Source organism: Centruroides vittatus, unplaced genomic scaffold (assembly GCF_030686945.1).
Source record: "Centruroides vittatus isolate TY-2023 unplaced genomic scaffold, ASM3068694v2 contig_956, whole genome shotgun sequence".
NCBI classification, from domain to species: Eukaryota; Metazoa; Arthropoda; class Arachnida; order Scorpiones; family Buthidae; genus Centruroides; species Centruroides vittatus.
The window spans coordinates 331,696-356,725 of record NW_027122635.1 but is presented as its reverse complement, the minus strand read 5'-3'; the positions used below and the strand labels follow the sequence as shown (position 1 = coordinate 356,725).

Here is a 25,030-nt window from a genome sequence, read left to right as displayed (position 1 = left end):
ACTGTGTATTTTATTTATTTATTATTTTTCATATGTGTAGTTCTAATTATTTGTTTAAAAGTTTTTAAATTTCAAATGTTATAGATTCAAAAAATGGTATGTTCCATTTTTGGAACATTTACATTGTGTTCTAAAACCTGAGGATGACCTATACTAAAAAGAGGTTGAAAACGTTAGTGTAATAAAAACTTCTTTGCTCAGCAAACATTAAGTGGTATAGTGATTTGATGTATTTTAGTTTGTTTGAGAATGTTGTGGATTATTTTAGAATAATAAATATACTGATAAAAAATAATGTCAATAAAGTAAAACCTGTGAAAACTAGAATTGCATTGTACTGATTATTTTTTCTGTTTTGAATAGGTTTTATATAATATTTTTATATTTTTTAACTTTACCAAATAAATGTCACTGTTATGTTCATTTTTTAAAGTAAAATCACTTTTATGTAAGTAGGTATTTAATAAAAATAACTTGTAATAATAATAAATTGTCATGCTCTGTTGTTGGAAATTCCTATCACATTACAGTAATATACAGACCAAGTTATTCTGTGATTACACTTCTTAAGAAATTTTAATATTGTAATTGTTAACTTCAATTTATATAACTACCAACAATTTTAATAGATTTGTTCTTGACTACTTGGTACTAGTTAGTTACTAACTTCTCCCATAGTCCATATAAGGTGAATTGATAGCACTACTGTGCTATCTAATTTTCATTGTTTTCAAGAAATTACATTTGTTAGTTGTTCTTGAGAACCCAAACCTCAGAAACATTAACAATTCTTGATTATTAAAAGAATTTGATTCTTCCTCTGTTAATTCTCACAAACATTAATATTAACAAAGACTTTGTGTCCATATGCCCCTCATCACATAACCATTGTTTCTATGAAAAGGTTTAAATTTGTCCTCAGAATACTTTGTCATGTTCTGAGATAAGGCAATTTTACATATTTGTTTTTAAATGAAATTTTAATTTTCTGCTTTACTCAGATTTAGTTGCATTATTCAAACACAAAAACCTCTTCTGTTTCTGCATTAAACAGATTTCCAGCTCATAGTGAAATTCAAGATAGAAAACAAATCCATTTTGAAGTCTTCCTGTTTGTTTTATTCAGATACCATTTTAGACAAACATTACTATATATTTCATTATTGTAAAACCTGGTGATTAATTGAAATTCTGTTATTTTCCATAAAAATATGTCTTAAATATGATATACATTTAACAGGACCAATAATTCATAATTCTAATTCTATTATATATTCACTCTATACTGAGTTTCACCAATGGAATCCTGGCTATTTTTTAACCCAGGAAATTCTTCTCATCCTGGGAAATCCCACAAATTTCTAAAAATTCACTTTTTCCTTATTTTGTGTTAAAATTGAAGAAATTTTGCAAATAGAAAGTATAATTAACTCATAAACCGTCGGAATACATTTGTATTTATTCATTTTAAGCCTGCTTATTAGTTTTTTAAATTTTTGCTTATTATGGCATGTCACAGATTGTCAATAATCAATATGTAGCCTATTTGTGACAGGATGTTGAAAATTCTTTACTTGTCAGAACTTGTAATATCTGGAATAATTGTGCTTATGCTGTCTTAATTTTTAACCATGCCCAATAGCTTCAATAACTGCATTATGCCAGATTGTGCAAATTGGGCAAGGATACAAACAAGTATGAAGTTTTTCTTTATATATAAACCTGATTATTAAAGCCAAATGAACTGCTGAATTATCAAGCTGTAAGCATGATGTAGCTATTGAAGCAGCCGGGAAAAAAAATCAAGAATACTACACGGCAAAAGAAGTACTGTAACGCATCTCGAAAACGAACTAGAAATCTTCAAGACTACAGGTGAAAAAACACATAACATCCATCTTCTCTTAAATGCGTTACAGACAATTCCATCCACATCAATTGAATCGAAAAAAGCATTCTTGGTAGCAGGACTTTTCTTTAGTAAAATAAGAATAAAATAGAGCAGCGTTTTTCAACCTGGAGGTCGTGGTGATATTAAAGGGGTTCTCGAAACAATAATGAAATCATTTTATGAGAAAAAATCATTTATTATAAACTTATAAACATTTTACTTACAATAAGTACACATGTAAAGAAAAGAAATTAATGTGATGGTTGCATTTGTTTTTCATTTAAAATTTTCTCCCTATGTGGATCTATGTTAGAAACACACAAAAGCAAATTGTTTTCGAGTGATAAAAGACGATTCCTGTATTTAGTTTTAAACGCTGTATTTTAAAAAATTTACATTTATAATTAACAGTGAAAATTCAATTAGTAACAGTAAAGCTTACTGTTATTATTCCTTTCGGTGGGGGTCGTGAAATATTAATTTTATTCATATTTACTATTTGGAGGGTCGTGGAGCTAAGAAGGTTGAGAATCGCTGAAATAGAGTGATCAGAGTATTGACCATCTTTGAGTTTTAAAATCTTATAAAAATTTAGAATAGTATTTTGAATTATGTTTAATTTAAAAAACGAAAATTACCTTCTAACTTCATTTTTTCTTTAAATTTTCAACTCAATTCAAGTGCATTTTTGCTGTAAGCAGTTTCCAACAAACTTTAATAAATTTTTTCTATTTGTGAAAATTTCTACGTAATTCAAAAGTAATTTTATACATATTTTACACAGCATTATTAATAATATTATTTTGGATGTTGCAAGATGTATTAAGTTACTTTACAAAAATGAAAAATAATTATATCATTTGATTTTAAGATTTATTTTATATCTTAAAAATAATAAATTATTTTCTGGGATTCCAGGAAACAGTTCATTTTTTCCCAGAATCTCGGGACAGACAAGACTGGGAAATGATAAACCCTACTCTATACAATGTATATAAAACATAGCTTAAAACTGCCACAAAACTTTTGAACAAGAGAGCAAAAGGATTTGGGTAAAGTGAGAAGGGCTTCAGCTGAGGGGCAAGTGACTTGAACAGGGAATGACAAAGCAAGCAGAGTACAGAAGTTTGACTGAGACAACAGAAAAGTCAGCAGGAATGGGGATTGAATCATCCATTCTGTGGAAGATTGAGTAAAGGGAATAAAATAAGTGGAAGTTAGTCCCTCACAGGAAGTTGAATTGCCATGAAGTTTTTATTATGAAAAGTCTATATTGGGGACAAGTGGGTGAAGCAAAACCATGTAACCATGGAAGTGTAACATTTTTCTGTGGAACAGATAATGGTATACATATTAATGAAAGTTTTTTTATGAATACATTGGGTGATCAGTTAACGAACAGTTCGGACTATGAACAAATCGAATAACGAACACTTTCGCAAAAGATTTTTGTGTTCAGATAACGAACACCTCACAGAACAAACACAAGTGACATAAAATAACGAATACCAATTGGTTTTCCCTTGTCTTCAGGCAACAATTCGAAACTTTTCGGCACGCGGGAGACGTCGACATCGACACTCAACCAGTATATACTGATCGGATAGTATTCCTGCGAACTACTTTCCCTTCAGCCTTTTATTTTTCTGACAGAAACAATTCTTTTATAGTATTCGCGAGACTGTCAGGTGAGCACTTGTTAAGATTAATAGGCTTGGGGATCTCTACAATTACAATGCTATTAATCACTTCTGAAAAATCTTGAAGAAGAGAGAAAAGCAATCGACATTAGGCATATTCTTTAACCCCCACAAACGGAGAAAACATAACTAATAAAAATGCAAAACTGTGTATATATGTATTTTTATTATTACATATAAATAAACATAGTAAGAAAGTATATACTTTTTTATTTTTTGTAGTTTCCAGAACGAATTAATCAAATTCCCATAAAAACCTGTGGTGAATCGATAATCAGTTAATGAACAATTCGGATAGTAAACAAAGTCTTGGAATGAATTATGTTCGTTAACCAATCACCCACTGTAATCTATACTGAAAACAAGCAGCAGCACCCCATGGAGAAAGCAAGCAGGAGTTTGGCCATTGTAGGTGGTCAGAAGAGCAAAGCTACCTAGTTCATCTATAAAACTGTAACTTAGCATAATGTCAAAACAAAATCAAAATTAGAGAACATTTTTTTATCTTTCAGTAATTCAGTAGTTTTTACTTAAATTATTGAATTTTGGTAGAGAGACTTATAAGAATTCTAAACATAAAAGTGCAAATAAATCAAAATTAAATTTTGCATTATTTACACTTATTTTCATTATTAACATAAAAGATAGAAATATTAATTAATTATAAAGTTTACGTTAAATAAGTAGTTTCCACCAAGAAAGAAAATTCATAAAAAAAATATATGAATAATGGCATAAAATAACACATACCTCAAGTGCAATAATACAATCCATTTGAGATTCTTCACTTTTTATATAATTTTTTATCAAAGGCATAAATTGTAGTAATAATGGTTTAACCTTTAAAAAATATTCTTGAGGTGATACATCTGATTTCTGATTTGGTAACTCTAAAATAGCTTTCATGACAAGCATGTTAACTTCTTTCATAGTGACATTATATGCATATCTAAGAAAAAACAATTTAGTAATTAATTTTTTATTTAAAAACCAAATCAAATAAGCAAGTCAGATTTATTATCACGCTGCAGTTTTGATAATTAAATATACAAATGTTATGTAATTTAGATACATAGCAGTTGTATATTTCATTTGCCAAATTTTGGCCTGATAATAACTAAATCCAGTTTAATTATTTGATTAAAAATAAGATTCCGGCTCGGTGTCTTATATGATTAAAGCTAAATTTGCTATATTCGTATACAGACAGGACTGCACCAAGTCTTAAGAGCATCTTTGTACAAACATAAACTTTGTGTCTTTTTAACCAATAATAAAAATTAAAAATGACATCACAAATAAAAAATATATTTTTATAAAAAGTTTATTAATATAAAACAAAAAAGAAATAGTTTCTTATTCACAATTTTTATGTAGACTGCAAGTTATATACACAGAATACAGGAAAATAATAATAAATTCATTCACTCATTCATTAATCAACGAACTAACTTTGTATGTCTTTATTTCTGCAAATTCATTTATTAGCACTTCAATGTCTGATTCTTTCAATAAACAATTTTATCGAAATGATAGCAATATTTCTTCCAGTTATTCCTTAACTGTATGAGATCTTTAATAATTTTTAATTACTTTTTGTTTTGAAAATGATCATTCTGTTCTAGTAACAGAAACTGGCAAAGTTAACAGAAAATGCATTTATGCTAGTCTTCAGAAATGAATGATTCAAACTATTACTAGTAATATATCTTGAAGTTTCAGTTGAAGCAAAATTTTATACCAAAATTTTTATTGTTATCAGTTAATATTGCCTCAAGTTGTGTGTACAATTTAATTGCTTCAAAATATTTAGAAAACTAAGAAATAAGTTATCATCTCAAAAATTTAAAATTACTTGAATATGCTGGTAATAACTCTTGCAATAATTTATGTTACAGTTATCTTTAGCCTACAAGGGTGTTTTTTTTTTTTCAACCTCCAACGGTCCATTAAACAAAGACAAGTGTAAATAACAAAATTTATTTATTACCAAAAGTTAGGCACAAACATGGTTACTTTTCGACATTATCACTGTGAAGATTGAGGCATTTGTCATATCTGTGGATGAGCTTTGCAATTCCCTCTTCATAGAATGTTGCCACCAGTGGCTTGAGATGGGCCTTCACACATTAAAAGTGTGAAGACTTCCACCCAGCTTGGAACTTTTTAAACACCCAGTGTATAACCCTGATTTAGCACTGAGTGACTTCTACCTCTTTCCTGAACTGAAAATATGGCTAGGAGGGCAGAGGTTCGAGACTAATGACAATCTTCAAAACAATGTTAAGGCTATTCTCAAGTCACTGGTGGCAACATTCTATAAAGAGGGGATTGCAATGCTCATCCATAGATATGACAAATGCCTCAATCTCCACGGTGATAATGTTGAAAAGTAATCATGTTTGTATCTAACTTTTGATAATAGATTCATTTTGTTATTTACACTTGTCGTTGTTTTATGGACTATCGGAAGTTGAAAAAAACAGCCTACATACTAAAGATCACCATAACATAAAATAAACATATCTGGAGATTACTGATTGTGCTGCCGTGAACAATCCCAAACGTTTTGCGAGAGTTCCATTATGACCTCACTTTAACTTTAAGCAGGCTGCTAACTACATATGTTCTTTTGATTGGTCATTTCTCGACGTAAATTCTTTAACTATTCAAACTAAAATTGATTTAGTTTATGACATATTTTACAAAACCATTAATAAATTTTTAAGGTACAGATACAGAAGAATTGATATATCCTCATGGAAATAAATCACACTCTCCCTGAAGAAATTAGGAAACAAAATTTGTAAGCAATAGTCAAAATGAAAACACAGTGAGCCATTTATATAATGCAACCCACACATGCTGGGCAGGTCAAGCAACATTCCCATGCTTGACCTGCCCAGCATGTGAGTTATCCTATATAAATGGTTAAATAGTGATATACGTCTGCCATCACACCTTTAACATGGGTGTATACCACGCATGAACTGCATGACAATACAACATCTAGTGTAATTGAATTTTGAATATGCTAATAACAGTTTTTAATTTCAATTTAAATATGTGTTCCATTTGCATTAGAACATTGTGTTTTATTTTTAAATTTCATTTGCCTAAAGATGATGAACACAAATTTGTTGAAAGTGCTTGCAAAAATAAAAAAAACTGTTAAGTGTTTTTACTTCCTTTTTATGTGATATTTGGCATAAAGTTCAAGCTGTATAATGGTTATTTTTTGTGACACTCCTATTTAGTTTAGGAAACATTAAGAAATCTTTCACCTCTTTTATAAAAATAAACAAATGAAAAAATTAAATAATTAAAAATTTTGCATAAGTTTTTTCAGATCAACTTACTTTGAGGAATTAATTTCTAAAATTAAATTTTCACATTTAATTTTTTCTTCTGCTCCACGTTGAAGACTATCCAGTACTTCTGTATAAAACACTAAGTCGCAAATATAATTAAATATTAATTTCTCATAACATAGGGTTTTACTTAAACTAATTAGTAAGCAAATTACCATATTTACTTGCTTATAAGACAATCTCACATATAGGACAAGGTGTAACTTTAAAGATCAAAATAAAGAAAATTAGATTTATTAATACAATTCTAATTTTATTTAGTTTAATCACAAATAAAATATCAAATGCACGTAAATGCACACGTTGACCTGCAGAAATTACTGGCATTTTAAATTTTAAGGAAAACTCTTGTAAAATTGATAACATAATTTCTTTGTGTAAAGCTGGACAATTGGAAACCTTTTATGCCAATTATTAACAGTAAAATCCACTCTCTGTCGATTACACTTATGAGTTTCTCCAACTTCTGATTTCCGAATAATCATCTGTTTTCACGTGGGAATGGATTAAAACTTATATTGGGCTTCCATATAATTTTGGAATTCAATTCAAAAGCTTTGCTTTTCCTATTGCTATTCATCTTTAGTCCTGACAATACACAAGGATTCAAACAACCCTTATAAAATACTTTTGTTTTTAAACACCAGAGGGTGAGCATTCAATAAAAAATGCAAATACACAGTTCACAAAAATTATTGCAAAAATGCAAAGAATCCTTCGCACGTGCGTATAGGACGACCTAGGTTTTTGAAGCAGTGAAAAATAAATAAAAATCTCGTCTTATATGCCAGTAAATACAGTATATTTATTTTGTAAAATTTAAAAACATACTATTTGTATCGTCTGGAACAGGACTAACACCATCAGATAATTCATCAACATTAGAAGATGCAATAGAACTCATATCATCATCAGAATTTATTGACTGTCCCCAGATGTCTAATATTTCACTTTCAGGAAAATTGCTATTGGTTTTTTGGTAGCAAACACCATGTCCTTCTGTTCCAATTAATGCTACATTTGATGCTAAAAATAGATTATCAAATTATAATATAGCTCAGTATTTTATATTTCTGTAATAATTTCATCATCATCATGATCATAACAAACAAAATAGATAATATTTAGACAATATATAGCTTTATGTACAGTATTATATGTTCGAGAATATAAGATCAATTTGTAAATGATAATAGATAATAAAGAAAATATAATACAAACAACAGAACTTAGTGACCATACAGATAATGTTCATAGCTACTTACTGTAAACATATCAACATTTATAATTCAAATTATAATTTGTAAACACCGATATCTATACACATACTTAAAAATAAATGTGATGAAATAAAAGTGAACAGTTACATACATTGTAGATGTACTTTTGGCCAAAGACTTGAAATAAGAAATAGAAAATTTTGTATAACTTAAAAAAAAGTAATGCAGACTTTCTCAAATTTTACTTTTCCAAAATTTCTAATGTCAAAGAATTATAATTATACAGTACAATAATAAGTCTTTCCATAGTGGACTTGGCTATGCCCATTTGACTTGGCCAATTGACGACATCATAACTTTAATTAATTTACCCTGCTGGTCCAGTTAACCTAGTTCCTTACCTGTGTGCTGACTGATTTAAGCAATTTTACAATATTTTCTACTGAAAATAAAACACGATTGACTAAAGCTCGATAAAAAGTAAAAACAGTTTCTGATATTGGAAACATTTATCTGTACATTACTCAATTTGATGTGTGTGGACTTTATTTTTATGTATTATGCTTTAATGTTATTTGGACTTGTTTTAGAGATAAAGATACAATATAAAAAAATTAAAAATTACAATATAGCTTTAAAATTTGTATTTTTATGTATGAAATATATAGTACATTGATGAATTTATTCATAATAATGATGTACTGTATCAATATTATTAGTAGACTTCTGACCGTAGCTATTTTTCGTAATTAAGTCGGTTCAGCAAATGTACATAAGATGGCATTAGCACTATCAGAAATATAGGAATTTGACTTTTATATTGACAATATCATATAATATATACAGGTTTAAAATAATAACAAAATTATGTGGCTTGTTTGTATTTTTTTCGATCTCAGTTAGGCCTAAATCATAATCGCGACATTTTCATCAGATAAATCAATATAATTGGCACTATATTTGTTGATTTTTTATTAATGAATTCGAACAATTATTAGTTAGTACATTAATATACCATATGTAAACTTAACTCATATATAAAAAATAAAATGGCTTGATATTCGCTTGCAAAATATGGTGACAAAACTCCAAATCAGACAATGATCGTGGTTGTACAAAATCGCTTATATTTCAAATTTCTGAATAAATAGTGCACACTATTTATTAACAGACACACAACACACAAAAATACACAAAGAAATCATATTTTCATTGCTAAAAATGTAATGTTATGTTTTAAAGCAAAAAATAACAGGATATATTGAGAAACGTAATACAGTAGAGCGTCGATAAGTGGAACGCCGGTAAGTGGAATGGCCGGAAAGTGGAACGATTTTCAGTCGGACTGTGTCGTGCTGAATCGAATGTTTTTGATACTAAATTTACTTCTAAAGTATAATTTTCATGTTTTTTATATTCTTTAATATATTTATTTTGTTTGTACAAAATGCAGAAATAATTTTTAACGATATGATAGCCTCGATGATTATTATAAAAATTTTCGTTAGGCTTAAAATCGACGAAAATTCAACACGAAGCGACACGCAACGGAGAAAAATTCAACAGGAAGCGATACGCAACGGAGAAAAATTTGAACATTGGACAGGTTAATGTATTTTTTCGTACAAAGTCGGAAACTGGAACAAATCATTAACTGGAAGGACCCCAGTCCCCAATTGGTTCCACTTTTCGACGCTCTACTGTATTAAGTTTCTAGCAGGATAAGTGTTAACTATTTCAACACATGATCTGTCTGTCACTTCATTACTTCATTCCTGGAAGCTCCTCCCATTTTCCCACCTGCTGTGGAGGGACTTTATAATCACACTGTGTTATATAAATTTCTTGTAGAATGTTATGTTTAAAAATAGAATAGTTTAAAGTTTAATATGTATGTATGTATATATATGTATACATAAAGCTTCTGTTTACATTAAAAATATGAATAAGTAATTTGATTTGGTATTTTATGAATGTGTCATTTAAAATTAGATATTTCTTGCATATTTCCAAATCATTTACTATAAATAAATTAATGCAAATTACCTTATTTGTATTCTGAAATAAAGCTTCTTATAACTTATACAGCAACAAATTTTCTACTGGTTACATTTGTTTATTCTAGATTTCTGAGATTCAGAAAATATAATAGTATGATATTGATTTTTGTCAAATATATTGATAAGTATTTATTTTAAGAAAAATATATCACCTGAGTTCACATAATAAAACAAAAGAAAATTAATTAAACTTATTCTGTAGAAAAGACACAAAAAATTTAATCAATTAAACACTTTGTTTCAAAAACTTTTTTCTGTTGACTTTAATTCAGATTCTTTCTTGTCAGATATTTGGAAAATGAAAGATGAAACAAAAAATAACTATTTTGAAATGCCAAACTATAAATTTCAAAACACAGTTTTGTAATTTATAGTTTGGCTTCCTGAATAAATTTTGTTTTATACATTCGTGTGTGTTTCATAAAAGACTTATGAAGATATTCATAGTATAGAGGCTTAAAATGAGAAATAAGAAAAAAGTTTGAGAGAGAATTATTTTACATTAAGACAAAAAAAAAATGCTTTGGAAAAATTAAATTTTTAAATTCACCATTATCTCTGGGGGTTTCAGAAATAATATCCTCTGCAAAGTCTTCCGATTCTTCAAGAAATTCATACTGTAATAATGTACATTCTGGAAGTGTAATATCTGGTCCTACAATCACCTACATTAATAAAACTTAAGTTAAGTTGTATTTAAGCTTTCAATGTACAAAATTGACAATAATTAATACTGAAACAATATTTTACATTAAAAACACCCAATATTTGAGATAAAATCAGCAATCTAAATTTATATTTTAAGAAGTTTTAAATCTTGACCAACTATTTAGTTTGAGATATACAAGAAATCATACATTTACAAAAGAGTTCACAAGGTACAAGCAGATGCAATAAATTTAAGTTAATAAACAGTAATTACTTTATAATAAAATATATTAGTTTCATTTGCTAAAACTTAAAATAACTATTTCATTTTAAATGATATTACAAATAAATTATATTTTCTTAAAATTATATTTGAAAAAACATATTTTGGAGACTGATAAAAATATTTCTCTCTAATAAATAATCATAGATACATCATGATAATGCCTCAAGTTTCAAGTATCTCAGAAACCTTTTATCTAAAACTAGCAGAAACTACCAGCATTGTTTGGGTAAAAAATAACAATAGCAAAGATTAAGGTTATTAGATTATTTCATACTTCTAACCCTTCTATTATATTATATTATAGTTTTTGATTTATATTTACAAAGATTATCTTATGTAAGAAGTGCCAATCTAACATATTTTAAAAAGTTTTAACTTGTGTACAGTAGAGGAGTAAAGAATTTTTAAAATGTGTTAGATTGGTTATTCAGTGTTATAAATCCTTATGTAAGATAATCTTTGTTACATAAATCAAATATTATAATATAACAAATATTAAAATGAAAACCATATAAAGAGTTTGGTAATTTTAGCCTATCATTGTCATGTTTCATTGGTCATTTCATTTTTAAGATATAATTTTTTTTCCTAATGTTAACTCTAAGAAACTGTACCTTCTACAGGCAAATATCAAATGGTATTTGTCAATGAATCAAATTTTGCAAAAAACAGACAAAATATTTAAACTCGGCATCCTCAAAAACCACTTAAAACATATTTTGTACAGGGTGGTAACTTCATATCATGTAATTTTCCTATTTGAACGCAACCATATCACTGATCTGATAAAAAAAAAAAAAAAAAAAGGACTGTTGTGGAAGGGGATCAAAGTAATTTGACTAAAATTAGTCGTTGACCTCCTCCCAGAAGAGATGATAGTCAACAACTACTGATTAACACTGGTGTACTATTAATATTTGAAAAGTGATCTCTGTTGGATAGGTTGTGATGACCCTGCATGTGATCAGAGGTTTGGCTATATGCTACCTGTCTAAGTAATGATATAGTAGGTCTATTTCATGCTAAATCATTGTTCCAGTAATTAAGTGAATAATTTATTTTTTAAAATTATATCCTTTTTTGTAAAAATAATATTTAGTTTATTATTTTGTTAAACTTTTTGCCAATAGATAGCACTATTTGTAAACCAGTAACTCAAATACAGATAGAAATTAATTAATTTATAGAAATCCAATTGATATTTTGTGGTGGAATGTATGACATTATCTAATTTTGTATTTTATTTATAGCAAGAGAAGTGCTTATATCATCAAGAAAAATAATTTAAACTAGATTTCAAATTAAATTTTAAATTGTTTAATTCAATGTATATCATTTAGGCAGAACATAAATCATATTAATACAGTTTCTTTTTTCAAATAATTTTTAGCTGATTCTTAAAATAACTAGCATATTATTAATAGACTATTAATTCATTCTAAGAACCTTTAAAGAAAAACATTGCTCTTTATACATAGTCAAATATATAAACAAATTATATTGAAATGAAATAATTATTAACAGATTTTCTCTCACCTTATCTGATATCACACAACCAGGTAAAATCTTTACATTTTGTTTTATTATAACATTATCAGCCAAGATACATTTTCTTAAATTACAGTTGTCTCCAATTTCTACATTATTCCATAAATATGAATTCTCAATTGTGACATTATTACCTGTAATTTTAATTTTAAAACATTTTACATTATTTTGATATATAAAGATCTGTATATAATTATAATGTATCTTATAATAAATATATTTGTTCTGTGAACTGATTATCAGTTTATGTTAAGATTGCTTCAAATTTCTTATTGTAATCTTTGATTTACATATAAATAACTTGTTTCATTAATAAACAAAAAATCTAAATTTTTAATAAAAACTTTCTTTTACACAAACTCACTTATTATCTTCTTAAAAATTATCAAATCACAAATAATAAATAAACCGTATCAAAATACAATAGAGCATCGTTTATCCGAAAACCGGTTAACCGAAAGCTTTCCAGTCGGACTGTGTCATGCTGAATCGAATGTTTTTGATACTAGATTAACTTCTAAAGTATAATTTTTTTGTTTTTATATTTTTCAATATATTTATTTTGTTTGTACAAAATAATCAAATAATTTTTAACGATACAATAGCCTCGATTATTATTATAAAAATTTTTGTTAGGCTTAAAATCGACGAAAATTCAACACGAAGCGACACGCAACGGAGAAAAATTTCAACATCGGATAGGTTAATATATTTTTTCGTACATAATCGGTTATCCGAACAACCCCAGTCCCCAATTGATTCGGATAAACGATGCTCTACTGTATTTTCATTTTCATAAAGTTATAATTTTATATTATAGTCTGAAAAATTAATTCACATTTTAAATCTTATTATTAATTTAAACTAATTAAAAAAAATCTTTTTTTATTTAAAATCTCAGATATTTGAGCTTTGTTGCATCTCATATAAATTTTAAACTATTTACAGTCTATAATAAATAATATAAATGAAAAGACCAACAACTGCCGAATTATCGGGCTAGCAAATGGCTATAGTAATATTAATAATTTAAGTTAATTTGGTACTAGAGTTAGGCGTTAGGCGCCATCTCTTGCTAAATTTAATAATTAGAATTTTAATTAAATAATTTAAATAAATTTAGGCTTAACTGGAAGAAATCGGCTTACGGTAATCTTATATCAACTGGAGGGGAGGATCGGACCGAAGGTCCGGGTAGCGTAACTGGTAACGTGTCTGCACGGATAGCAGAAGTATGCGGTTCGAATCACCGCTTCGGGCCGATTACATTATTCTTCCAGTTAAGCCTAAATTTATTTAAATTATTTAATTAAAATTCTAATTATTAAATTTAGCAAGAGATGGCGCCTAACGCCTAACTCTAGTACCAAATTAACTTAAATTATTAATATTACTATAGCCATTTGCTAGCCCGATAATTTGGCAGTTGTTGGTCTTTATATATAACGGGTTAGTTGTTGTTTATTTATATTAGATAAATGCAAAATAGTTTATCAGCGTAATTCAAAATCTAAATATTAGATTTTGTAGTAGGTCTTTATGTTTGGTAATTTTTCGGCTATCAACGAAATCTTTAGTTTTTTCTTGTTTACCATTTCTATGTACTTCATAATAAAAATGATCAATAAACTAATTAACTGGTCACTATCAGCAATGAAAATGTTAAATGTGATTCAAACTTTATAGTGAAATTTATACAGTACGAATATTTAATTCCAAATAAAGAGAAACATACAGAAAACTCATAAATTTCTTTGGACAATAACTAAGTAAATTGTAAAATCACGAATGTAGTCATTACATTTTTAAATTTCCAAAATCTAAGGCTTTAAAAAAAGAGTGATTTTAAAGTGCTATGATTTGATTGGTCAATTTGTATTTGAGAATAGATTGTTACTTTAGGTACAAAAACAACATTAAAATTTTGAATTTTATGTTGTGCAGAAATGTAATTCTATGCAATACTAATTTCCAACTTTATATTGTAATACATTTCCTTGAAAATGCAAAAAAAAAAAGCATGCAAAATTAATCAGAAAATAAAGTTTCCAAATCTTAAATTTTGAGTTAGTGAAATGTGTTCTTAAAACTACTTCAACTTACAGAAACATGGAATTTGTTGAGTTTATGAAGTTAACATAGGAGAAGTATAAAATCTGAGTTAGTAAGAATTTTGAATTAAGAAATTTCCCCTTATCAAGACTCTATTGTATTGATATTTAACAACAAGTATATAAAATGAAGCCTAAAATAGAATACTGTTGTTCAGAATAAAATAACAACTGAAACTGAAACTCAAAAGTAAACTAATAAGTTAAAACTTAACTTTAAAATTATCTGATTAGAGATTAATTCTGTTTCTTATTTAAAAGCATCTTAACATTCCTTCTTACAATAATATTTACTCTAAAATAAAGCAACTCTGATCTGATTCAAATCCTCAAGTAAAATTCTCCACTAATTCTGTTAATTAAAATGCATAAGTTTTGAGTTTATCTGTTCTTTAATATTCTCTAAGAAGTAGAAAGTAGTCAGAATTCTTTACTGATAATTTTAAAAATCTCTCTTATTTCAAATTTTGAATTTTATGATTGCATAACAATAAGTTAGATTACGAATTTAATGCCATCTTTTGTTAATCAAACTTCTTTTGCATAACTTTATTCAGAATTCATTCAAAATGATTGTAAAAACTGCTAAATTTTTATTTATTCTATTCTATTTATATTTGAATATAGTTTTATATAGTTTTTACTAATTTTGTAAATTTACATGGTTTGATGTTTATTATTTGATGTTAAATTGCTTTTTTTTACGATTATATTAGAACACTTGCAATAAAAAATATTTATTTTTTTTAAAGTATTGTAGTAATTTTACTGCACTCAATTCTTGAAGAATAAGCCTAACAGACTTGGAAAATATTTAAATTATAATCTTTTGTGAAAATGAATTGAAATAAAGCACGTTTTATTAATAGTGTTTAACTAACATAACACATCAAATTTTTCAATTTTTATATTGTTTCAAATACCAAACAAATAGTCAGATTTCTTTATCAAACTATTAAGGCTAACTAGTTACTAAGCAATTTGACAAGAGACAGGAAGCCATGTCTTGATAAATATAATACTTATAAATAAATAATTTAAATTAATTTTAGAATGTTCTGAGAAAAGATCAGCTTGGAATGAGACTCAAATCTGCAACTCCTGCAAACGATGTAGATGTGATTTCTTCCATAATATTCTAAAATTAATTTAAATTATTTAGCTTAATACCCGATAAAGGAATCTGCCTGTTTGTTTTCATTTTAAGTGATTATTGGATTAGTTACATTTATTATTATATACTTTTAATGTTAAAATAAAAACATCTTTCAATTTCAATGAATCACTAATTTTGGAAGTGCCATGTATTACTTTGTTATTTTAAGTGTCTTTCATATGTTGTAATTATAACGATTGGTCAGCTTGTGTATTACTTTATTGTTTTAACTGTGTCTTGCATTGTTCTAAACATGGCTCCAATACTTTTAATTGAATATTTAATGGATAAAATTGTAAATGATTATTGCCAAATGTCAAAATTCCTTTGTATGATTTGAAGTTGTAAATATGTCAATTTTGTGGAAAATTTGTAAAAGCTGAAGAGGACTGTAAGTCCAAAATGCATATTATTAAAAATAAATTGATATATTGAGGCTGGTCTTGTGTCTGATGACAATATAAGTCTAGATAGAAATAAAGAGACCATTATACAGCTCACTTATACATTTTAACCTAGACAAGAAGTATTTTATTGTATTTAATTAATCATTTCTTATAGTAATTCAAGTTTTAGATTTTATTGAGAATAAATCTGAATTCACTTAAAATATTATCAGTTTGTTTATTTATTTTAATTTAATATTTAATTTTTCAATTTATTTATTGACATAAAATTTAAAGGATTAATACAGTAAAGTCCCACAAACTCGATTTAACGTGGACCGAGAATGTGATGAATTACAGAAAATAGCAAGTGTTATGGCATGGCAATGATGCTAAAGAGCAGAATTTTTGTAAAGATATTATACATGCAAATTCATGTACACATTAACCGCTTCCCAATAGTTAATTTTCATTTGTAGTTAAATTTTAATTAAAAAAGTATTGGCTACTTTTAAGTTAGTGACATTTGTATCATGGCATTTTGCAGTGCACTTTGGAAAAAGGGATATATTCAATTGTTAATACATAAAATTGATGTTATTATCAAGTGTTCCTAGTAAAGATCAATAACTTATTTGATCTTAGTGTTAAGTTGTAGAAGTAAAAATTACATGTATTTTTTTTTACAACAAGATGAGTTTTATGGCATATTAAGCTATCAAGAGTTGAGTTTTTGAAACTCTACTGTATATGACATTATTTTAAATATTAAAAAGTTTTCTAAATTTGAGCATTAAATTATTAATCTCAAAATTGGCTTTACCATCTTACAATAATTCTGATTAATACAAAAGCAAGAAGTTAAACAAAACACAAAATCTATATAAATAGCAACAATCATTTCAGTTCTAGCTGCGTAAATTTATAAATTACAAATTTAATCAATTATAATTAGTATAGTCAATAACCATTAAAAATTATTCAAATAAATGAATTTTTTCATAATTTATATTACAATAATATATTATACGTCTTACCTATTTTACAATTTGATCCAATGACAGAATTATATATTCTAGTATTTGTTCCTATTTTAGTCCCTTGAGCAATTACAACATTTTTTTCAAGAATGCATCCCCTATGAAAAATAATAATTATTATTACTTTAAAACTATTGTTTATTGATGAGTTTAACTTTAAAAACATTCAATATCCTATAATGCTTATATTCAAATTAATAATAATTCAAACTTGTTATAATGAATTTTAATTTCAATTTATTTTTTTTAAATATAATGTTCTGTAGTATTGCATTTCTTTTATCATCAACAAATCAGTAAACAGAAGATTCAATAACTTTATTCAATCAAAATGTATTAGAATAAATCAAATGAAAGTGAGCCAGCATATTTATTTGCAAACTGTTACCTATAAGTTAAAGTAATGAACGCCAATGTAGAGAATCTAGCCTGCAATCATGGATTCCCTCCTGTCAGTTCATTGTACCAAGTTGAAACAGTCAAATATCTTAGCAAAAACCAAACTTTAATGACACTTGATCGTATATGGTAGAAACTCCATCCTATGAAGTTAATGAGATTCTCCTTATCCTTCCTTGTCCACTTTCAAACTCCATCACTTCTCTCTTCACTAACTCTACCATCCCTCACCTTTACTCTGACTCTCCTTCTTCAACTCTCGTCCCTCTCTCCCCTTTCTTTTATGACTCTTTGTCTACCGTTGTTTAGATACTTTTTCCCTTTTTACAACCCTTTGTCTACCGTTGTTAATTACTTTCACAACTTCTTGTAAAGAAGTTGGATATGGGCCGACAAGACTGCAGTCAGAAGGAAAGAGTAAGTCCAATAGCACTACAACCAGCATTGAGGCATTTATTCCACTGGGTAATAACCCCTATGATTCTGCAAGAACCACGAGGGGTCCAGCTGCGAGCTCAACCCTGCTTATTGGCTTCCCTGTCAGGGAAAGATGGGATATAATTTAAAGTAACTCTTTGTTTCTGGTTCACTGATGCATGTTGACATTTTGATGTTTGAAAGGTTGCAATCAATTTCTGTATTATTTTTATCGAATAACTTTGTTGCTCTGCAATTTTTAAGATGTAATTCAGTTCCATTACGGTGTGCTGAATGCTAGTACAATGGGTATATGTCCTTCTTATCAAGGATCTAAAGACTGCAAATCTGATGTGCCAGAGATCAACTGAGTTGTATGGAATTAAAATAGGTTGAAAACCAGGTTTCCTATATATCATGGTCCAAATTTCGCCATACTTACAAGAAATGGAATTTTTATTTTATTTATTTATTTATTTATTTTATTTATTTATTTATTTATTTTATTAATTTCAACTACAATTGCTGTTATTTATTTATTTATTTTTTAGAATTCTTGTTCTTAAATTTCTGTATTCATGTTCTTCTATTTTTCTGTTCTATTGTAACTGAAGAAGGTCAGTGAAACCGATCGAAAACATTCTTATTTTATTAAATTCATTGCTGGATTTTAAAGGTGTGATTTTTTTGTAGAATTATAGAACTGTTAGATTAATTAGCTTGTAAATTTTTAGCATTAAAAATTACCCATATACTGAAGTTAAAAAAGTTAAACTAATTTGCAGTACAAAATATTATAAAGTAATTTTAAAAAGTTATTTAGTTATTAAAAAGTATAATTAAAATCCATTACCTTGCAAGATCAATATCTTTTTGTTTATACACATTATGACGAAGGTAACTATAACGTCCTCCATTCATTGCAAGCACATCAGGAACAATTGGATGAACCCATCTTCTTATAATATCTTGACTGTTAAAAACCATTCATTAATGAAGCTGGATATTATTAATTACAAATTAATTTGAGTAATCATATTGTATTATGTTATTTATTAAAAAGTATTAATGTTAAATTCCAAATAACATCATAGTCTGAAATTATGAAACAATTCAGAATAAAGAGAATGTAAATATCAATATTCAATATAATCCATTAAAACAAGAAACAACTATTGTCCATTGGTGTTAAACAGTTTTTATTATAACATTAACGCAGGCACTTTCAACACTTTATCAGTCATCTTTAGACAAAGAATGTAACTTTGAAACATTATGATAAATTGCTATTCTTACTAACGCTTCTCCCACACCGGGTTGTATAAACACCGGTTATCGGTTTTAGAAGGTATTTAATTTTTTTGCTATTCTTACTTAATTGTATTATAGACTAGTAGACGAAAATTTAAATTTTCTTCCCTTTCTGACTTGTGGAGGATTAGTGACTTCTTAACTCTAAAACGCTTATAAAAAATGAAGTAGAATCAAAATTAAAAGGTCGAAAAAACAAACCAGTTTCCAACAAAGAGAAATTCTTTTTTTACTGTAAATTTTTCCCTAAATGCATTTCACCAGACACTGGCCTCTTCAGTAGGGTCAATTACAAGTACACAGTACATTATTCAAATAATGGGTACTTGTCATGGATGGAAATTTAAATTGTACTGTGTACTTGTAATTGACCCTACTGAAGAGGCCAGAGTGTCTGGCGAAATGCATTTAGGGAAAAGCTTACAGTAATAAAAAGAATTTCTCTTTGTGGGAAACTGATTTGTTTTTTCAACCTTTTAATTTTGATTCTACTTCATTTTTTATAAATGTTTTAGAGTTAAGAAGTCACTAATCCTCCACAAGTCAGAAAGGGAAGAAAATTTAAATTTTCGTGTACTAGTCTATAGTACAATTAAGTAAGATTAGCAACAAAATCTGACTCCATTGGTTTTTAAATAATTTAAATTTTTTAAATTATGATAAATTTTAAAAAAAGCAAAGTTAAATATTTGAAAATGGAATACAAATTTTCAAATGTAACATTACATATTCAAAATGGAATTCAAATTTTATAAATTAAATTTAAACCAACAGATGCACGAGAATGGCATGAGCATAGAGATAAATTATTATGAAATAAAAAATAAAATTAGATAAAATAATAAGATAAACATTTACATGTCATTAGTAAATTTAGAATTACTGCAAATAGGTAATACCATGTTGGCATAAATGTTAAATGCCCAATTTTTAAAAAGTGATACCCAAATTCTTGGGAGATCCAACATAGATTTATTACAGGGTTCCAATTTTTTAATAAATAACACCTCCCAGATAAAAGTAACATATTTTGTCAACACATTGCATTAGCAGTGAAGTCACATGTTCCATTTCAGCACACAAACATAGCTCAAATGACAGAATTAGAGGTTTAAAGAACTTTGATAATGTTCTTTCTAAAAAGTACATGGGGTGGGTATGTTTGTTTACTAAAAAGCATAAAGACCACCCTGATTTGTGGGCTTTTGTTTCAAAGAAAAGCCTTGGGCGTGTAATGTTGGATGGTGGATCAAGAGGACCAGCAAGCGTTGATGATAAACAGGATTGTGAAATGATTTTTCTTGTTTTTCTTAAAACAGAAAGTTCTGGATCTGAGGTTAACAAAATCGAACCAGACTGCGACAGAAATTGATTTGCTCAGACTAGAAAATCATCATAAGTAATACTGTACAGGAGGGTCTAATGATGTGTTCACTTGTTTATAATCGATCAGCGCCGCCGTAACTTATCCGTTACAATTCCCAGACACGCACCTGTTATCAAAGAGTTGACCGTTACGAAATTGACGGTTGCGATTTGCGCTGATCGATTATAAACAAGTGAACACATCATTAGACCCTCCTGTACACATATAACAGTAGAAGTACCCAAAAATTCATCTTTATTTAAATTAGTGAACACATGAAGATAACTTGTGACTGAAAATAACACATGGCAGCAAATTAAAAAACAAAAGCAATATTTTGTATAAAATTCACATTCCATATCAGAAAACAATTCCAATGCCATTATATATACCACATTGTTACACAAACCTAACAATTTTCAAGTTAACTTTGCTCAACCTAATCCCAAAAAATGGAAATACAATTGAAACATTGAAGCAAGAACACATTAACTCATTTTTTATGTTTCTTGGAAAGTCATCCTTAAAATTCTAAATTTGTTAACATTATTTAATTGTATTTTAAACAGAGTTTTCTTTATAATTTCACATAATTCTAAATTAAAGTCATTGTAATAAAGCACTTTCAAACTAAAAGGTAAATATAAGATATATCAATATTTCAACTATCAATCAATGACTTGAATAATTTAATTTAATAATTGCTTTTATAATAAAAAAATTAGATAAAGTTAAAAAACTAAATAAAATCTCTGAAATATAATAATTAAAAATAAGTTGCAACAGTAAATAAATTTGTAGTAGTAAAATTATGAAGAATCTTTTTCCAGTAATTTTTTAGAATAATTTATTAAATGTGTTATATTGTTAAAAATGATTAGTACTTCCCATAAAAAGAAAAAAAATTAAAATTAAATAAAAATAATAAACTAAATAAAAAAAACTTTAATTATTTGACATAAATTCTTAAAATCCAGCTACAAACTAATTTGTTCATGCAAAGCAAATAATGAAATATTGCTAGAATTTTATTGTCACAATAAATTCATTACCAAATTTATTTAACTAATTTGTTACTAAATATTTTTAAATTAAAATATTTTAATTTTGATTAAATATAACTGAAGTTAACAACAAAATATGAATTGTAATATCTAACAATAACATCCGAGATGTAAAAAATTTTGCAAGTAAAAATTTATGATGATTTAGACGACGGTCAAAATTTTTCTTATATTTTTCTTTGGTAAAGATAAGCTTGGTGCTTGAAGGCAAAATGTAGAAAACAATAATACAGGCAAAAATCTTGTGGGTACCGCTTCCAAGCGCCAAGCTTATCTTTACCAAAGAAAAATTCCCCCAAAAAAATTTTGATTGTCGTCTAAATTGTCATAAATTTTTATTTGGCAAAATCTTTTTACATCTTGGATGTTTTTGTTTTGATATCAATTGTTTTTGTTTAATAATTGTATTATTATGTCAAGATATAAGATCAGTCGGCACTTGCCAAGTGCCGACTGAATGCACTGCCAACTGAATGCATTGCCGACTGATGCTTTTTATATAGAAAAATCAACATAAAAAGTTTTAATTAGCATAAATTTGAGCTTTTGAAAATCTGAGTAACATTTTGAATAAAATTCATTTGTTTCCATGCAATTTTATTCAAATTGTTTTTAAGATGGACCTTATTGCAATTTTATCCTTATAAGCATAAAATTAAGATGTAAAACTTAATTAACTCTATGGAAAACCCCTGTAAACTTTGATCTATCGACCCAGAAATTTGGCGAGCATCTCACTGATAACAAGAAAAGCTTAAGTTTAAAATCTGAGCTTTCTAGCAGTAGTTTTTTCTCTACAAGCGTCTGCAATGCTAGATGAAGAAGAAAAAGAAGAAAAAAATACAGCCTTTTTGGCAATTTTTGTACTTTTCAATTGCTTATATTTCAGCAACCACTTTATAGAAAATCTTGAAATTTTGCATACTACCTAAAAAAAATGTTCTTTTCAATGAGATATTCAGAATTACTGTAGGTGTTTAGGGAGGCAGAGAAATCAAACCCCAAAAATCGGCAACTCTGATTCCTGTATAAATAGTTAGTTATTGACTTTTTTACTTAGTGGGAATAAATTGACCTATCGACCCAGAAATTTGGCGAGCATCTCACTGATAACTGATCACTAAAAATTGGTGGGAAGTCATTGTCATGACTTCTGATGTGTATTTCTCAAAAATTGATAAACACAAATATAACCATACTTTAACAATATAATAATGCTTAAACAAATATATTATTATTTATATTCTAAATTAAAAATCAGTAAACAAAAAATACATTTTTAGTAAATTTTAAATTAATTTCAATATTAAAAATTTTTAAAGTTAATTAAAACATTTTATACCTGATTGAATCATACATAAAAAAGTTTGACACTTGTGCTGCATATCCTGTTTCAGCAACATGGAGATATATAGAGTTACCCAAAATCTGAATAAAGAATTGAGATTTCAAAAATAACATAATTCAAATGAATTAAGAAAAATTTCATAAATTAATGGTCTAAAAACAAATTACTGTTGAAAACAATAATAAATTCAAATTTATTTTAAGTTTAATAATAATTACTGTATTTTTGTGCAAATAACCTATGGCTGTACACAATCCATAAGCTTAAAAAGTTACTAGAACTGAGATAAAACTTTTGTATAAACTATATTAGTATATATTCCTGCCTCTAAATTGACATTGAAAACATTGTACTTATCAATATGGAATTTAGAAGCTGATAATAAAGCTAGTTTTAAATTTTCCAGAAAAATCTCAAAAGTTTTTTACACAAAATCTAGAATATTTATTCCATAATAAAATGGATTTATTTTGCACCTATTTTGTTTATGCTGCATCCTCTAGGAAAACAACAGGTAAAATGAGGACAGCCTGTATTTTCCATATGAAAATACTCAAAATACAAATAATTATTCAGATATATGCTGTAATATAGTGATATTTATTTCCAAAAAATTACGTACCCAGAACTTTTTATGGTGTGGTAACTCATAAATATCATCACACAAACGTTTTCAAACCCCTTCTGGGCTCTGCTTCAGGTTCCAAATCGTTTCTAGATGATCCACACAGTAAAAGGTTCTGGGTATGTAATTTTTTGGAAGTAATTCCGGTGTGGTGAGAAGTGAGTTATTTGATATTTATTTATTGAAATGAGTAAATAAATACCATTACATTTAACAATATAAATTATAATGTCTGACTTAGTCAAATATAAAATTTTTGATAGTTAATGAAATTTCACAAATATTCTAGAAAAAATGTATTAACTTTTTATTATTATATAATTTGTCAAATACTCTTCTATTTGAAGAGTATTTGACAAATTAAAATATCTACTTAAAGGCTATATAATATGTTTCTATTAAGATTTAAAATTATATTAAATAAATGTAATGTATTATTAATAATAAACAATTAAATTACCTCTTCATTGAAAAGTAAACCTCGTACAAAATCTTCATGGTTTTGATAATCAAAATTATCTGAATATAATAATGGAACTTGAGGAGAACAAATACAGATATGACAATCTAGTAAATCATGTCTAATTGTAATGTTTCCATGATCTTGAAATATTGACTAAAATTAAAGTTTTTAATTTTATAATTTATATAAAATTGACTAATATAATTTTTAATATTCAAAGAATTTAATTATAAATATACATTTACTGTTTGAGTTGAGATATACATAATATGTAGTAATGTTCAAAGTTAAACAATAATTTAAAAATGCATATATAACTTATGTATGTAAGGAAATACAATGAAATATGATAATCATTCAAACATGACAATGCATTGATTTCATTCTGCCTGCCATATGAGCCATATAAGCAAATCATGAATGCAATATGAAGTAATTGAATTCATTTATTCTTATACTGTACCAGTCAGCTCTCTATTCATTTTAGTGGTATTTTGAACTGATTAAATCATGTAGACAGTGAATGGATTGGAAAGTGAATTAACAGTTAGGAGCAAGTGGTAAAATGGAAGTAGCTCAATCCCAGAGTGAGATGTCCAAAGATTAAAAGTTCAATAGAA

At 27.2% G+C, this 25,030-nt stretch overlaps 1 protein-coding gene across 1 annotated transcript in view; it reads right to left on the bottom strand.

The window, feature by feature from the left end:
- The window catches only part of eIF2Bepsilon (eukaryotic translation initiation factor 2B subunit epsilon), a 64,910-nt gene that overhangs the window by 15,602 nt on the left and 24,278 nt on the right, over positions 1 to 25,030 (bottom strand). The window contains exons 5-13 of the mRNA XM_067282500.1: positions 24,408 to 24,563; positions 23,317 to 23,402; positions 19,087 to 19,206; positions 17,415 to 17,515; positions 12,713 to 12,858; positions 10,793 to 10,907; positions 7,794 to 7,988; positions 6,951 to 7,041; positions 4,342 to 4,540 (exon numbers count right to left, since the gene is read on the bottom strand). Of these exons, the coding sequence (XP_067138601.1) occupies positions 4,342 to 4,540; positions 6,951 to 7,041; positions 7,794 to 7,988; positions 10,793 to 10,907; positions 12,713 to 12,858; positions 17,415 to 17,515; positions 19,087 to 19,206; positions 23,317 to 23,402; positions 24,408 to 24,563 (1,209 nt within the window). The remainder of the gene's footprint in view (positions 1 to 4,341; positions 4,541 to 6,950; positions 7,042 to 7,793; positions 7,989 to 10,792; positions 10,908 to 12,712; positions 12,859 to 17,414; positions 17,516 to 19,086; positions 19,207 to 23,316; positions 23,403 to 24,407; positions 24,564 to 25,030) is intronic.